At 35.1% G+C, this 16,885-nt stretch overlaps 1 protein-coding gene across 1 annotated transcript in view; it reads right to left on the bottom strand.

Moving 5' to 3' along the window:
- The window catches only part of RNF17 (ring finger protein 17), a 154,793-nt gene that overhangs the window by 73,422 nt on the left and 64,486 nt on the right, over window positions 1-16,885 (bottom strand). The window contains exons 16-19 of the mRNA XM_047722828.1: window positions 12,230-12,383; window positions 9,023-9,138; window positions 7,944-8,064; window positions 4,937-5,057 (exon numbers count right to left, since the gene is read on the bottom strand). Of these exons, the coding sequence (XP_047578784.1) occupies window positions 4,937-5,057; window positions 7,944-8,064; window positions 9,023-9,138; window positions 12,230-12,383 (512 nt within the window). The remainder of the gene's footprint in view (window positions 1-4,936; window positions 5,058-7,943; window positions 8,065-9,022; window positions 9,139-12,229; window positions 12,384-16,885) is intronic.

The raw sequence follows: 16,885 nt of genomic DNA, 5'->3' as shown, positions 1-16,885 counted from the left end.
AGAACTACCCTATGACCCAGCAATTGCACTCCTGGGTATTTACCCTAAAGATACAAACGTAGTGATCCGAAGGGGCACGTGCACCCGAATGTTTATAGCAGCAATGTCTACAATAGCCAAACTATGGAAAGAACCTAGATGTCCATCAACAGATGAATGGATAAAGAAGATGTGGTATATATACACAATGGAATACTATGCAGCCATCAAAAGAAATGAAATCTTGCCATTTGCGACGACGTGGATGGAACTAGAGGGTATCATGCTTAGCGAAATAAGTCAATCGGAGAAAGACAACTATCATATGATCTCCCTGATATGAGGAAGTAGAGAGGCAACATGGGGGGTTAAGGGGGTAGGAGAAGAATAAATGAAACAGGATCGGATTGGGAGGGAGACATACCATAAGTGACTCTTAATCTCACAAAACAAACTGCGGGTTGCTGGGGGGAGGGGGGTTGGGAGAAGGGGGGTGAGGTTATGGACATTAGGGAGGATATGTGCTATGGTGAGTGCTGTGAAGTGTGTAAACCTGGCGATTCACAGACCTGTACCCCTGGGGATAAAAATATATTATATGTTTAAAAAAAATAAAATAAAATGTTTGGTTAAATGAGAGGTAAGAAAATACTTCATGATTTTAATTAAAACACAAATGCAGCAATAGAAAACTTCTGAATTCAGTCAACATTACCATGCCTAGCTTTAGTGATCCAGACTGGCCAAAAGAGTCATTCAAAAGAAACACAAGTTTCTATGGCCAAGAACTGTACCTTTAACTTTTGGCTAGCAGGTGGATTATATGGGTTATATATCCATGGAAAGATATTAACACTGATAAAAAATTCAGGGCATGCTCATAGTTTAACACATGAATGTTAATTTCTACTGCATGTTGACCATACTTTACCACTAGATGGCGAATTTAAAAAAAATTTCAGCTTTGCTGGGGTATATAACTGACATTCAAAATTGTAAGATATTTAAAGTGTACACTGTGGTGATTTGATATTAGTACACATCATGAAATGCTTCTTCTCTTCTAGTTAACTATTTATCTCGCTTTTTGGGGGGTTAAGGCAGAGTTGTATCATACATGACTTCAATATTGCCTAAATTTATTATTTGTAACTAGAAAATTCTCCCCTAATATTTAAATTTATACTTATGGAGAGGTGCAAAAGACAGGGAAATTTTATTTTAAAAGCTAGTAAAGCTCCCTTTGTATTTTATAGAACACTGCTCTTGCAGAAAGCTGCTACACCGTCACAAAGAGCTCTTTCTTCTAGAATCTATTTTGCTTACTGTTGAATAGAGTTTTGTTTTAGCTTTAGTTCTCCCCTACAACAGTGGCATATCAAAGTGAGCGGATGGGTGCTTGCTGTTCTCCTCTGATGCTCTTGATAGTAGTGATATTTTGGAATATTTATCTAATAAATGCCTTATTCTCCAAAGCTGCTTAAGACAAAGGGAAAAAACTTAAAATTTAAAAATAGCTTTATTCCATGACTCATGAGACAAAGTATTTAGAAGTTGAATTTCACTGAAATCATAAACATCTGTTCTGTGAAAGACACTATCAAGAGGATGAAAAAAAAAGCCACACACTTGGAGAAAATATTTGCAAAAGACACATATCATACATAAAGTACTGTTATTCAAAATATAAAAAGAACACTTAAAATTCAACAAAAGAAAGCAACTCACCTAAAAAATGGCCCCAGAACATTAAGAGGAACCTCCCCAAAGAAAATATAAAGATAGCAAATAAACATGTGAAAAGATGCTCCACATCACATGTCATCATAAAATCACAAATAAAAACGAAAAAAGATCCTACCACTACACATACAATTGAAGGACCAACATCTGGAATGCTGGCAACACCAAGTGCTAATGAGGATATGGTGCAACAGGAATCCCTCACTCATTGCTTTTGTGAATGCAAAATGGTACAGTTGCTTTAGAAGACAGTTTGGCATTTTCTTTCACAGCTAAACACTTCTTACCATACAACCCAGCAATCACACTCCTTGGTATTTGCCCAAAGGAGGTGAAAACATGTCTACACAAAAACCTGAATGTCAATGTTCATAGTAGCTTTATTCATAATTATCAAACCTGATCGCAACCAAGATGTCCTTTAGTAGGTGAACTGATAGACAAACTGTTGTGCATCCAGACAATGAGCTAGAAGGAAAAAAGTTATTAAGACACGAAAAGATAAGGAGGAAGCTTAAATGCACACTATTAAGTGAAATATGCCAATCTGAAAAGGCTATATGCTGGAGCATATTATATGATATTCCGGAAAAGGCAAAACTATGGAGACAGTAAAAAATATCAGTAGTTCCGAGGGATTCAAGGGAGGCAAGGATGAATAGACTAAACACAAGGGATTTTTACGACAGTGAAAATACTCTGATATCATAATGGTGGATTCGTGTCATCATACATTTAGTCAAAACCCACAGAATGTAAATTATGGACTTTGGATGATTATGATATGTCAATGTAGTTTCACTGATGTTAACAAATGTACCATTTTGGTGGTTTACAGTGAGGGAGGCTGTGCCTGCTGGGGGGAGCCAGGAATATGTGGGAAATCCCTGTGCTTTCTACTCAGTGTTGAGAACCCAAAACATAAATTCTATTTAACAAAATTAAAAAAATATGAAGCCTAAAACTATAAAACTTTGGAAGAAAACATAGGAGAAAATCTTTATGACCTTGAGTTAGGTAAAGATTTCTTAATTACAGCACAAAGTACCTGAATTATGAAAGAAAAAAACTGTCAAAGTGGACTTTAAAACCAGAAATTCTACTTGTTGAAAGACACTGTTAAGAAGTCACAGATTGGAAAAAAAATTTGCCATATTTGCAAAGCAAATGTCTTGATGAAGAACTTATATCTGGAATATATTAACTTCTTTCACATTTCAAGAACAGTAAGCAAAAAGCACAAAAGCACAGAACTTTTGAAAACTTCACCAAAGAAGAGACACGGATGGTAAATAAGAATATGAAAAGATCTTTAATATCATTAAGCTAAAATTAACACCACTATGAAAAACCACTATATTTCTATTAGAAGGGCTTATGTGAACACAAAGTGATAAAATCAAGCACTGGCAAGGACAGAGAACAATAGAACTCACAAATTGTTGGAAATGTAAGATGGTAGAGCCAATTTAGAAAATGTGTGGAGTTTCTTATAAAGTTAAAAAAAAAACCCCACAACTTAAAAAAAAATCTTCTTCTTTTAGATATACATACCAAAATATTAGATGGATGAAGTTATATGATGTCTGAGATTTATGCCAAAATTATCAAGGCAATAATGTGGCCGGGACACTAGATTAAATAAAGAACAAAAACCCACTTACCTTATCAGCAGCAATCTCACTCCTGGGTATTTATTCAAGAGAAAATACATAAATATGTCTACATACAAAGACATGTATGCAAATGTTCGCAACACCTTTTTCATAAAATCTCTCAAACTGGAAACAGCTCAAATGTTCATCAATTAGGAAATGTTTAATATTGTGGTACATCCAGACAACAGAATAATAGTGAGCAATAAAAACTGATACATGCAACAACATGGATGAGTCTCAGAAGCATTAAGCTAAATGAAAGATGCTAGACAAAGAAGGCAAATGCACTATGACTCCATTTATAAGAAGTTTTGGAAAAGTAAAAATTATAGAAACAAATTACATTAGTAATTGCCAAGGTTTGGGTGTGGAGGAAGAGAAAGAACTACAAAGGTGCACAAGGAACTTTTTATCATGATAGAAATATTCCGTATTTTGAGTGTGATAATGGTTATATGACTGTATATGCAAAAGGTGAATTTTATTGTATGTTTCACCTCAATAACCCTGACTTTTTTTAATAAAAGAGAAATAATAATTTTTTTGAGAGGAAGCGAGAGAGGGCAGGGTGGGGGAAGTAGGAGAGAGTATCTTAAGCAGGCTCCATGCCCAGCACAGAGCCCAAGAGGGGCTCTATCTCACAATCCTGAGATCACAGCCTGAGCTGAAATCAAGTCAGATGCTTAACCAACTGAGCCACCCAGATGCTGCTCAGTCCAATACATTTAAAAACTTCCTCTCATTTCTTTCTCTCCCCTTACTTAGGGCTTACAGTGGAAAAAAGGCAGGCCCACTCCAGCTTCCAATACCCCAGTGTTAGGGCAGGGAAGGAAGGCAAGACTACATACTAAGCACATTATTGCAGGTTTCTGCTTCTCTGGCTTATCCCAACAGACATTATGTGTGGGTGTTATCAAATATTTGCTTTCTTGAGAGTGATATGTGGGAATTCTTCAGAAGACCCTTCAGGGGCCACCCTACTGCACAAGTCTGTATTGTGAAATAATTGTTTTGTCTTGACTCCTAACCCTCCTAACTCCTAACCCTACCACCCCTCCTCACTAATCTCTGTCTTTTTGCTTCAGGGCTGCTCAACCACTGGTCTGTACTAGGCACAATGGCTCAAATCTGGATCTTGTTCAAAGTATCCCCTTGAACCTAGGAAGAATGTACATTTCTCCAAGTGGGAATGTGGGCTAACTCTACCACTAATTACCCTATCCTGCCATTTCTCTTCCTAATTATCTTTTCAAATAGGCACAAAGGGCTGCCAAAGCAGATGTTCCACCTAGAAATAAGATGCATTCTCTTTTTCTTAAAAGTACCTTCAATCCCTATAAGCCATTCTCTTGGTTTCAGAGTCCCTTAGGGAAAAGCCACTCTACTCCCCATTAGACTAATGACTCCAATTATTTTTCCTACTATTTTTCAAGAATGGGGGAAACCTCCCAAAGCTACAGCCTAAGCAGATATCCTAAAGGGAAAGGTATGCCAGTTTTCCTTCTTGTGAATAAAATGTTATGTACGAACTAACAAACATTTACAGGTCTACTTACCCTACTTCGTAAGATGCTAGTCCCTCTTTGACTAGCTGGTCATTTATACTAGTAGGAGTCATTCCAGGAGCACCAAGAGAATCGAAAAGCTCAACCAAGAGCACATTATCTTCCAGAATTTCTGTAAAACATTAAGATGAGTTTGGGGAAAGAAATAAATATGTTGCAAAACATACTAAATGAAGCAATTTTTTTAAAAAGCTATAAACAATTACATTTTGCATACATGTGGGTTTTTTGCCGAATAATACCAAAGTGTCTCAATAGGGGTAAAAGCATTTTGCAAACAAAACAATCGTCCATGTTATGTGCAGCATAGGCAAATTAATAAAATTTTCATTTTAGATTGTGTACTGTTCTATAACAGATCAAAAGCAGTTTAAAGCTTTTAAATTCAAAAAAATATAAATTGATATATATTCATTGAATAAATGTTCTGATGTGTTTTTAAACTATTTTACTAAGTTTGCCCAAGTTCCAGAGTACAAAAGAATGAAATTCAGGCTAGAGATTATCCGTGAAGGTTTACAGCTTTTAAAAGAATGGCACAAAGTTTACAACGAGAAAAAAAAACCTAGAATCCTCAATTAGAGATTGAAATCTGGATTTTTTCCCATGTTTTTAGGACAAACAATCTAATTTTTAATTTCTTTTAGAATACATAATGGTTACTTAAATACGTAGATCTATTTAGATCTATTTCTTAAACGAAACTGGGAGTTTAACTATGGATAAAGTTTACATCTCGTATGCCTGTTTACTTACTTATGGTACATAGCACAGAGAACCTGCCTAATATGTATTTGAATAAACAATAGAGTCATTTCTTTAGGAAACACATACTTCAGTGTACTAAAGTATACACTGAATACACACTTCAATACAGGTTATGCTTACACCTTCTACACTGCCGGTCAGAATGATGATTCCAAAAAAAAAAAAAAAAAAAAAAAAAAGATGATTCCAAATAACACAAAGTGTTACCACAGCATACTTTATTATCTAGTCATAAAAATACATATTAGGTAACCTTTCTCAAGAGCCTAAAATGATTCCTGACTACTTTTCAATGGACCAGATATATCATCTAAAAATAAAAGGCTAAGCAATGCTGAGCCTCAATTAATTTTCATCTTCTTACTTTCTATGTCTTGTGGTCCCATTAGTTCTTTGTCTTCATATTTCCCATACATAGAGTTCTTTATTGCAACAGGGCCAACTTTCTGTACGTTCTGCACCTTTACCAACTTCCCTGCTCTGCTAATTAAAATTTAAATATCCCAGGGTGCCTGGGTGGCTCAGTTGGTTGAGCAGCTGCCTTCGGCTCAGGTCATGATCCCAGGGTCCTGGGTTTGAGTCCTACGTCAGACTCCTCCTGCTCTGCTTCTCCCTTCTCCCTCTGCCTGCTGCTCCCCCTGCTTGTGCGTGCTCTCTCTTTCTCTCTCTGTCAAATACTTAATAAATAAATAAAATCTTTAAAAAAATTTAAATATCCCTTGCTTTATAAGGTAACAATGCTCCCCTTATCATCTATTATTAATGTCTTTAACTGTCAATCTCATCATTGTGCAGGTTAATGGGGTAAGATCTTTTAGATTTAAGGAGTGCCAGAAGGCCCTGTTCAAATAAATTATCTAGCATAATAACTATGTTATGACTAGTGTTTGGATGTTATTGGTATAACAAGTAATTAAATGAGTAAGAAAAAGAAGGAATCAAAAATGAGTGGAGATTACTCAAGGACTAAGAAGCCCTTAATTTACTGCTCGCATCAGAGAAGCCAGATATAAAAATGTTATTGACTAAGGATGTAACCTTAATCTGCAACCACATTCTTCTTTAAACAAACCATTTCTTCAGAACAATTTCTCATATCAACAATGTGGATAAATTATCACTGATATATCATCAGTTCCCAGTTATGTAACTTTGAACTGCTGATCGCTAAGCTTTAGTCTCCTTATTGTAACAGAGGCTAACCCTCTTCTGGTGATTGGGTTCATTTAATGGTAGTATGACAAAAGTGAATAATTAGATATAGTAATCTTGTGTGTCCTGTACTAGCACTTATTAAGACCAACTACGCCAGAAAAATAACAGACTCCCACCACCCCCCAACCCCTGCATCCAAACCCCTTGGGGCCAGACAGGTTTCAGAACTTCAAATTGAGAAAAACTACATAAAATATATACTGCCTATTTTATAATACCCCCAGCAAGATTCCAAGGCAGCAGCCTACAAACACATTACTATCCTGAAATGGAATATACGAATATTCACTATAAAGGAGATAAAGACTATATATATCTTCATGTCACTTCAGATCAGGTTTTGCTAGTCAACTTTTCATTTTCAGAACATGCTGGGTTACAAAATTGTGAGCTAGTGGTCAGCCTGTATCTTAGGTCCAAACTAGTCCAAAAAAGAAATGACTTTTTTTTAAAATATGGGGAGAGGCTACAGTTGAATTCACTTAAGTAAAATGAAATGAAAAAAACATATGAAAACTATTTAACAATTATGTCCCACCTCCCCTCACTTTCCTGCACATTAAACTTTTAACATTCATCATGCCAAAATCAGGAAAGAACCACCGCAGAAATGTAAACGAAATAAGAGAAGCTAATTCCTGGCTTTAGGGCATTCAAGAGGCCATATCTAGGATGACTGATTTTTTTTTTAAGATTTTATTTTTAAGTAATCTCTACACCCAATGTGGGGCTTGAACCTACAACTCAAAGATCAAGAGTCCCACACTCCACCAAGTGAGCCATCCAGGCACCCCTAGCATAACTTGATCTTTAATGCTAACTTTTGCCTTGTACTGATTTTATACTCTACAGCCTGCAACTATATCCACTATACCTAATTCTCAATAAATGTTCTCTCTTACTAGTCTCATTGATGACACACTGAATTTAGCTAAGATCAAGCAAATGTATTATGTTATCCTTATTTAAAATTATATATAATTACATAGCAACAAATAAAAATGGAATAGCTTACTGATGACTGAACATGTCATAAATTTATCTTGAGTCTTCTCTTCAAATTTTTCCTTAGCTTTTTTGGACCACTGCATTGTCTTTACACATGGTTCAATATAGGCCAGCTTACATTTAATTGCCTGTGTCAAAATTGCACCATTAAGAAAAGGTGAAATTTCTAGTTGTTTTAGAATTAAAATTTTATATGTGTACAAAAAACTCTGAATATATAATCTGAAAATAAATGTGCAAAAGGTATCTATAAAATATTTTATAAATGGCAATAACTAGAGTCAACAGATCATTTGGTAGAATTATTGCACATTCAGACACCAATATAACAAGCATCTACTGAAAAAATTACAGATACTCATTATATACTGTTAAATGAGAAAAGCAGGTTACAGGACTATTTTTCTAATCCTATAATTGCTAAATAGAAGACACATCTTAGAATTAGAATTGTATTTATAAAAACATTCAATAGTTCTGAATGAGTCCTTTTTATTTATATTTTCAAGTTTTCCCTAGTTTACCCATTTTTAAAATGAAAAATATTGCTTAACAATAATTTAAATGCCTAAGTGTAAAGTGAGTTAAAAAATAAGCCTCATTAACCTTCTTTATCTCTGAGGAATAAGATAACAAGAGAAAGATAATTTTTTACTTATTTTTCCAGACTTCTCTTTCTCTTGGACATGTTATATATACTTAAACATAAATGGAATTGCAGTAAAAATACTTCTATGATGAGATTTTCGCACAAAATCTATCACCTTCCTACCACATTATACAGGTTTTCAAAATAACATTGAGATCTGGAGACCAGTAAAAACCTATGAAGACACAAACATACATACAGATATACATTTATAATTAATGCTTATTTGCTAAGATATACATACATCTTAACAACTTATGGCTGCTATATAGGAAATTACAGTAATGACAGCAACTCTTTTCTATATCCCATGTATCAAATTATTTACAGACAAAAATGTTAGTTAACAGAGCATTTCTATGATAAAAATGATTTCTAAAAATACTGGCACAATTGTGTTAATATTCTGACCCTATGACTCACAATAAGTAGATTACCTTCTCTGGGGGATTTAGAAACTCATCTTTTATTTTACGCATTTCTTTAAGTGTTATTTTTGCAGTATTGCCAAAGTCCACATATTTAACTTCAACTTCACGATGTCCAGGCAATCCTTCAAAAATTATTAAATTAGAAATCATAAACTTGGAAAGAAAACAGAGAATTATCTAGCAAAATTTAGACAGGACAGTCAACTATGTTAGAATACTTTTATGATCAACATATAAACCTAATACTTTTTTTAAACATAAAACAATTTCTAATATGTGGACCTAAAAAAATATCAACCATAATGCACAGTCATTCAGACTTGAGATATTAACAATTTTAAGATATCCAGAGGACATTCAAAACCAGGATAACAACACAGCTATCAAATGCTAGGTGTTGTGGCCTAAAAGTTAAAACTAGGCATTAAGACTGACTGGATTAGAATCCAGTCAAATTCCATGTGACTCTAAGCAAGTTAATCACTCTTTCTAAAATATTAGTCCGAGGGGCGCCTGGGTGGCTCAGTGGGTTAAGCCGCTGCCTTCAGCTCAGGTCATGATCTCAGGGTCCTGGGATCGAGCCCCGCATTGGGCTCTCTGCTCAGCAGGGAGCCTGCTTCCTCCTCTCTCTCTGCCTGCCTCTCTGCCTGCTTGTGATCTCTCTGTCAAATAAATAAATAAAATCTTTAAAAAAAATAAATAAAATAAAATAAAATATTAGTCCGAGCAAGTTCCTTTTTCTCTCCAAGCCTCACTATCTCATTTGTAAAATGGGCATACCAGTAGAATCCAATCTCGTAAGACTTATTTTTTTTGAGGATTCATCTATTTAAAATAATTTGCAAAGCACCATAGTAAGCATGGACTTACTAAATGTTTACTGTTAGTCAACAAAGGTGACTAAAGCAAAAGATTTAATAATCAAACTAAAAATTCATTCATATGATGATACCTAACTGAAATTTAAAAAAATTATTTTGGGGAATATTGTGAACAATAAGCAAAGACAGACCTCCGTGTCAATCTAGTCTCTCTATTTTACAGGATACCAATGAATCCCCTAAAATGTTCAAACATACAGAAGTCTGAATGAAAACCTATCACATTGACCTTTTTGAAAACACTCAAAATATATGGCTGACTTTAGCCTCTCTTATCATACCTATGTATAATTCTATTAAACTGGTTGCCACCATTTTCAAATTTAAGGAGTAGTACCATATACATAATTTCAAAAATGGAAAAAATACAGGCATTCTCTGCTCCTTAGCAGAAATGGAAACATATGGAACAACACTGGTATTCAAGAGGACACTTCAAACAACTTAGGCCCTGTGGTAACTGGTATCTGCAGTAACTGAGAAGACACATGTTATTATAAGTATAATAATAAGATGAGGGAATCCCACCACACTTCCGGAATTCTCACGCTAGAAGGATATTCTTAACTGTACTAGTGCCATTAGATTCTTATTATTCCTCAAGTCTCTGAATGGAGATCTAGTTTTAGACAAAACAAACAGGAGATAAAATTGAAAGAACAGGAGATAAGACAGGAGATAAAATTTAAAGACAAGAGATAAAAAGAACACAGGAGAAAAAAATTAAAGAACATTTTTTTTTTACCCAAATTATCAATCAGTATGAGAGAGAGTCAGGAGACATGAAAGGCCTCAAAAAAAATTTTTTTAAAAGATTTTATTTATTTATTTGAGAGAGAGAGAGAGCACAAGCAGGGGGAGTGGGAGGCAGAGGCAGAAGGAGAAGCAGGCTCCTCACCCAGCAGGGAGCCTGATGTGTGTAACTGGATCCCAGGACCCTGAGGATCATGACCTTAGCATAAGGCAGCTGCCTAATCCACTAAGCTCACCCAAGCATCCCTGAAAGGTGTCAAAACTTACTTCCAAAAAAACCCAAAAAACCAAAAAAACAAAAAAAAAAACTTACTTCCATTTATTCTGAGGAAACAATTAGAAGATGCTCCCCAAAAAACAGGGGAATAAACTGAAGAAGTAAACATGGGATCCACAAAACAAGGGATCCAATACAGGGAGAAAAAAAAAAGTATATTGCAAAATGAAATAAATTCTCTGAATAACAAAAGTGTAATAAGCTTAGAGGACTAGCAGTCCAACTGGAGAAGATAGAAAGGTGTTTTCATGGGGTGCCTCGGTGGCTCAGTGGGTTAAGCCTCTGCCTTTGGCTCAGGTCATGGTCTCAGAATCCTGGAATCCAGCCCCACATCAGCCTCTCTGCTCAGCAGGGAGCCTGCTTCCCTCCTCTCTCTCTGCCTGCCTCTCTGCCTACTTGTGATCCCGCTCTGTCAGATAAATAAAATCTTTAAAAAAAAAAAAAAAAAGATATTTTCACCATTAGAAAAAACAAAAAACAAAAACCAACTAACATTACCTGAAAAGTCAAACATGTGGAAAATTGTTTTTAATAATTAGGAAAATGTAGCCATAAATCTTAAGAAAATAAAGTGAAAAATTGATGCATTAACTTGAAATAGAAATAAATTATTTTTTATGACTTAGTGAAAATATTTATGCAGAATATGGATTAACTAAAATTGTGATAAACTATGGTGACGGGGTGAGGAGGGGATAAAAGAGCAAAAAGAAATCTAAAACTGCTACCTGCCTTAATAAGAATAAACACTTTGAGAGTAAAATATCAACAAAGTATTACACATTTAGAAGTAATACCACAAATAAATACCAAAAGAAACAGTTGAAAGAATTTAAAGTATTTTTTAAGTAATCTCTACATCCCACATGAGGCTCAAACTCACAACCCTGAGATTAAGAGTTCCATGCTCTTCCAACTGAGCCAGCCAGGCAACCCTAAAATATTTGCCTTTGAGGAGTACAGTCTAAGTTGTTTAGCACCATTTAACTTTTTAAATAAGGCAGACATTAGAAAATAACAACAAAAAAATAAATTAAGGGCTAGTCAAATAAAAATCTAAGGACTTAGAGAGTCACCTCCCAACATTACCACTAGTTTTTTTTTTCCCATTTTATTTCTTTTTTTAAAAATTAACATATAATGTATTATTAGCCCCAGGGGTACCAATAGCTTTTTAAAGATAACTGAGCAAAATGGGTAAGATCAAATAATACCACTTCTATGATTTAATTTGTACCAACTCAAATGGTTTCAGTTTTTAAGCACAACATTTCCCTGTAGAAATAGTGTGCAATTTCCTACCAGTAACTTTTGCTCGGTACCAAACTCCATCTTCAAATTTAGCTACACAGGCTTGACCTTGAACTGGACAGAGGATTTCCAGATTTTCTCCATCTTCACTTTTATAAAATTCCTCAATTGTTTTTAGTAAAAATAAAAAATCCAGGCTCTCTATCTAAGAAATAAAAGGATTAAAACACTATAGTTTCAAAGAAACAAAATTTAAATATAGCATGTATTATAAGTACTGCTTATAAAATTATTGGGATCAGACAAATCAATTGTTATGTAATTTATATTTGTAATATTTTATTACAGAAGCAGTATATAAAATTAGCAAATATGGACATAACAAAATTTTTTAAAAAATCACATTTCTTCAGATATCTTAAGTGTATATCCTTCTAGATCCTTTTTTAAAAATTTAAATTCCATTAGCCAACATATAGTACATCATTAGTGCTCATCCCATCACATGCCCTCCTTAATGCCCATCACCCAGTTATCCTACCTCACTACCCTCCTACCTTTTCACATCCCTCAGTTTGTATCCTATAGTTAAGAGTCTCTCATAGTTTGTCTCCCTGATTTCTTCCCATTCCGTTTTCCCTACCCTCCCCATGATCCTCTTATATATATAACATATATGCTATTTCTTATATGTCACGAGTGAAACCATACGATAATGGTCTTTCTCCGCTTGACTTATTTCACTTAGCACAGTATCCCCCACTTCCATCCATGTTGATGCAAATGGTAGGTATTCGTCCTTTCTAAAGGCTGAGTAATAGTCCATTATATATATATGAACCACATCATCTTTATCCATTCATCTGTTGAAGAACACCTCATCTCCTTCCACAGTTTGGCTACTGTGGATTGCTGCTATGAACATTGGGGTGCATGTGCCCCTTCTTTTCACTATAGCTATAAGTAAATTGGAGTAAATACCCAGTAGGGCAATTGCTGGGTCATAGGGTAGCTCTATTTTCAACTTCTTTTTTTTTTTTTTTAAAGATTTTATTTATTTATTTGACAGAGAGAAATCACAAGTAGGCAAAGAGGCAGGCAGAGAGAGAGGAGGAAGCAGACTCCCTGCTGAGCAGAAAGCCCGATGTGGGGCTTGAACCCAGGACCTGGGATCATGACCTGAGCCGAAGGCAGCGGCTTAACCCACTGAGCCACCCAGGCGCCCCTATTTTCAACTTCTTGAGGAACCTCCATACTGTTTTCCTGAGTGGCTACACCAGCTTGCATTCCCACCAACAGTGTAAGAGGGTTCCCCTTCCTCTACATCTTTGCCAACATTTGTTGTTCCAGACTCCTTTCTTATACACACACAAACTTTCCATATTTTTAAAAACAAAAGTGAGATGTTATCTTACAGTGTGCAATTTGATTACAGTGTGATAATTTGCATTTTCCATCAATTCTCACTTTTCTGTTTAAGTATTCTCATTGGTACTTTTTGGCCATGTTTAGATATCCTTAAATGACCCAAACCAGTATCAAATTCGAGACTACACATTATATTTAGTATCTCAATAAATATTTTAGAATCTAGTGTAGCCTTTTTTTTTTTTTCTTTTAATGACTAGGTCTTGCTGAAGAAAGCCTGCTATTTTTCTGTAGAATGCTCCATCTTCTGGATTTATGTGGTTACATCCTCATACTATTATTTAGCTTGTTCCTCCATTAAGTGAGGTCTGTCCCCTGAAATTTTCCCCAAAGCCAGAAGTTCTATCTATAGGTTTGGTGGATTCAAGCCTTTTTTGGCAAAATACATCTTAAGTATATGTAGGTTGCAATATACCAAAAGATAAAACATTACTGACTCAGTAATAACATGCTAAGATTCACCTACAGACTGGGGTGATGATTCTGATCCCTCTATTATACAGTTATGTAATTCATTTAATAATACTTTGGCATTATATGAATGTTCAGTTTCCCATCAACCTTCCATTTCATGATTTTAAAGTGAATTGATCATTCTTTAAATCAGTAATTTCAGTAGGGTTTATAAAATGACTACACTGAATAAACTAGAGATTTCTCTTATTAATAAGGCTATTTTGTTATTTAAGTTCTTAAAGTTCCTATAGTATCTAAAACATAGTTCCCCCACTAAAAAAAAAAAACAAAAAAACAAAACTCAAAATACCAAGGATAAATGTCTGTTTATCTCTCCAAATACCAATTCTTAAGGTTAAAAAATATTTTAAAATCTATATCAAATAGCAAAAATGAAGATTTCCTCTTTTCTAAGATTTATAATGCAAATGGAAATTTTGTGAATCTGTCTTTTATTTCATTTAAATTACTTCAAAAACCTTCAATTTTTTTAAACTTTTATTTCTAAGTAGGTTTTATTCATATTCTTCCATCCAAAGTGAACAGTGAAAAATTGTGCAGAGGAGTGACATCAGCAAAATAGTAGACTAAGACGCTCTAAGCTCTCGTTCCCCCATAGAAACAATGGGGAAAAAAGAGGGGGGGAGGGGAGAAAAGCCTTAGGAACTTTGTCAGAACTATGAAAAAGTCAAAGGTTTATAGCAACCAAGCAAATGCCCAATCAAGCTTCTGGCATTCAAATAAATCTCTGTCACAAGCTAAAGGAATAGATACTTCAGTGATCACATGCAAGGAATCGTCTTTGAAAAAATAGTTTGAAATAGTCTCAAAACTAACCAATCACTGTAGTCTTCAACAATAAGAAAATCCAGCAAATCCCAGGAAGGTGGGGAATCTTATTTTCAAAGTCACCACATTCTAATAGTCAAATGTCCAATTTTCAACAAAAAATCAGAAGAAATACAAAGATAAAAGATAACATGGCTCATTCATGGGAACAAAACAGAAACCACCCTCAAAGAAGCCCAGATAAAGGACATACTAAACAAAAACTTCAGAACAACTGTCTTAAATATGTTCAAAGAAGAAAGGAACACATGGATAAAGAACTAGAGGAAACCAGGAAAATAATAAAGAACCAAGATGAAAATACCAACAAAGAGAAATTATAAAAAGGAATCAAACAAATTCTGGAGCTGAAAAGTATAATAACTGAAGTGAAAAATACACCAGAGGGAATCAACAGCATATCTGAAACAAGCATAAGAAAGGATCAGTGGGGAAAAGTGTAAAGGGAAGAGAGGCTAAGGGACTTGAACAGAGGCCAAGGGCACCATTATACATATTAATATATACATTATGGGAATTCCAGAAGGAAAAAGGAGCAGAAAGATTATCTGAAGACATAATGGCTGAAAATGTCCCAAATTTGATGACGGACATGAATCAATGTTATGGGTTGACTTGTATCTCCAGGATATGTTGGAGTCACAACCTGAGAATGTGACCTTATTTGGAGACAGAGTATTAAAAGATAATCAAGTTAAAATGAGGTCATTAGGATAGGGCTTTTTTTTTTTTTTTTAAGATTTTATATATTTATCTGACAGAGATCACAAATAGGCAGAGAGGCAGGCAGGCCGTGGGGGGAAGTAGGCTCCCTGCCGAGTAGAGAGCCCGATGCGGGGCTGGATCCCAGGACTCTGGGATCATGACCTGAGCTGAAGGCAGAGGCTTTAACCCACTGAGCTACCCAGGTGCCCCAGGATAGGCCTTAATAAAATATGACTGATGTTATTAAAAGGGAAAGATTTGGTACAGAGGCAAACAGAGGAGAATCCATGAGAAGATCAAGACAGAGATTAAGGTGATGCAGCAGAAGTCACAGACCACCAAAATTTCCAACTAAGCATCAGAAAGTAGGATAAAGGAATGGAATAATTTATCACTCACAACCCTAAGAAGGAACATACCCTAATGACACCTTGATCTCACACTTCAAAATTCCAGAACTATGGGACTATATATTTATGTTCTTTAAGCCACCTTATCTGTGTAACTTTGTTATTGCAGCCCTAGGAAATGAATACAGATTTTGGTTTTGAGAAGTAGGGTGTTGCTGTAACAAATACAGCAACATGTGGGTGTGACTGTGGAATTAGGTAATGGTTATGAAGTGCTTAAATGAAAAAGTCCAGATTGTCTTGAAAAGAATTCTGGTAGAAATATGAATATTAAAGGTGCTTCTGGTAAGATCTCAGACAGAAATGAGGAACATGCTATTGGAATCTGGAAGAAAGGAAATTCTTGATATAAAGTGGTAGAGAACTTGGTTGAATTGTGTTCTGTTGGACAGAAAGTAGAACATTAATATATAGCTAAAGAAATCTCTAAGCAAAATGTTGAATGTGCAGTTTGGTTTCTCCTTGTTGTTTATGAAAAAACACGAGAAGAGACATAAAGAAAGAACTGCTAAACATAAAGAAACCAGAACTTCAAGTATTTTAAAAATTCTCAGTCTATCCATATTGTAAACAATGAGAATGTATACTTAAGAGAGGATACCAAGAATGTGGCTAGAGACTGCTGAAGAGATTATGGGCAAGTGACTTGTGGATCCAATCAGTCAATTAAGTAGAAACACTACCAGCTTGAACTAAGGGGACAGAGACAGGAAGAAGGAAGGCTGCTGGATTTGTGCGATGTTATAGGCAGGAAGTGAGTTGACCAGGCTATCAGCCCTGAACATGTGTTATCTTTCAAGAAAAAGGAATAATGACCCCAAAGGTGGTTCAGGGGCTGTCTTGTCTGCCAATGCCACCA

Source organism: Lutra lutra, chromosome 3 (genome assembly GCF_902655055.1).
Source record: "Lutra lutra chromosome 3, mLutLut1.2, whole genome shotgun sequence".
In the NCBI taxonomy this organism is placed as follows: Eukaryota; Metazoa; Chordata; class Mammalia; order Carnivora; family Mustelidae; genus Lutra; species Lutra lutra.
Note: the sequence above shows the minus strand (reverse complement) of the source record. Positions and strands in the feature narration are given on the sequence as shown.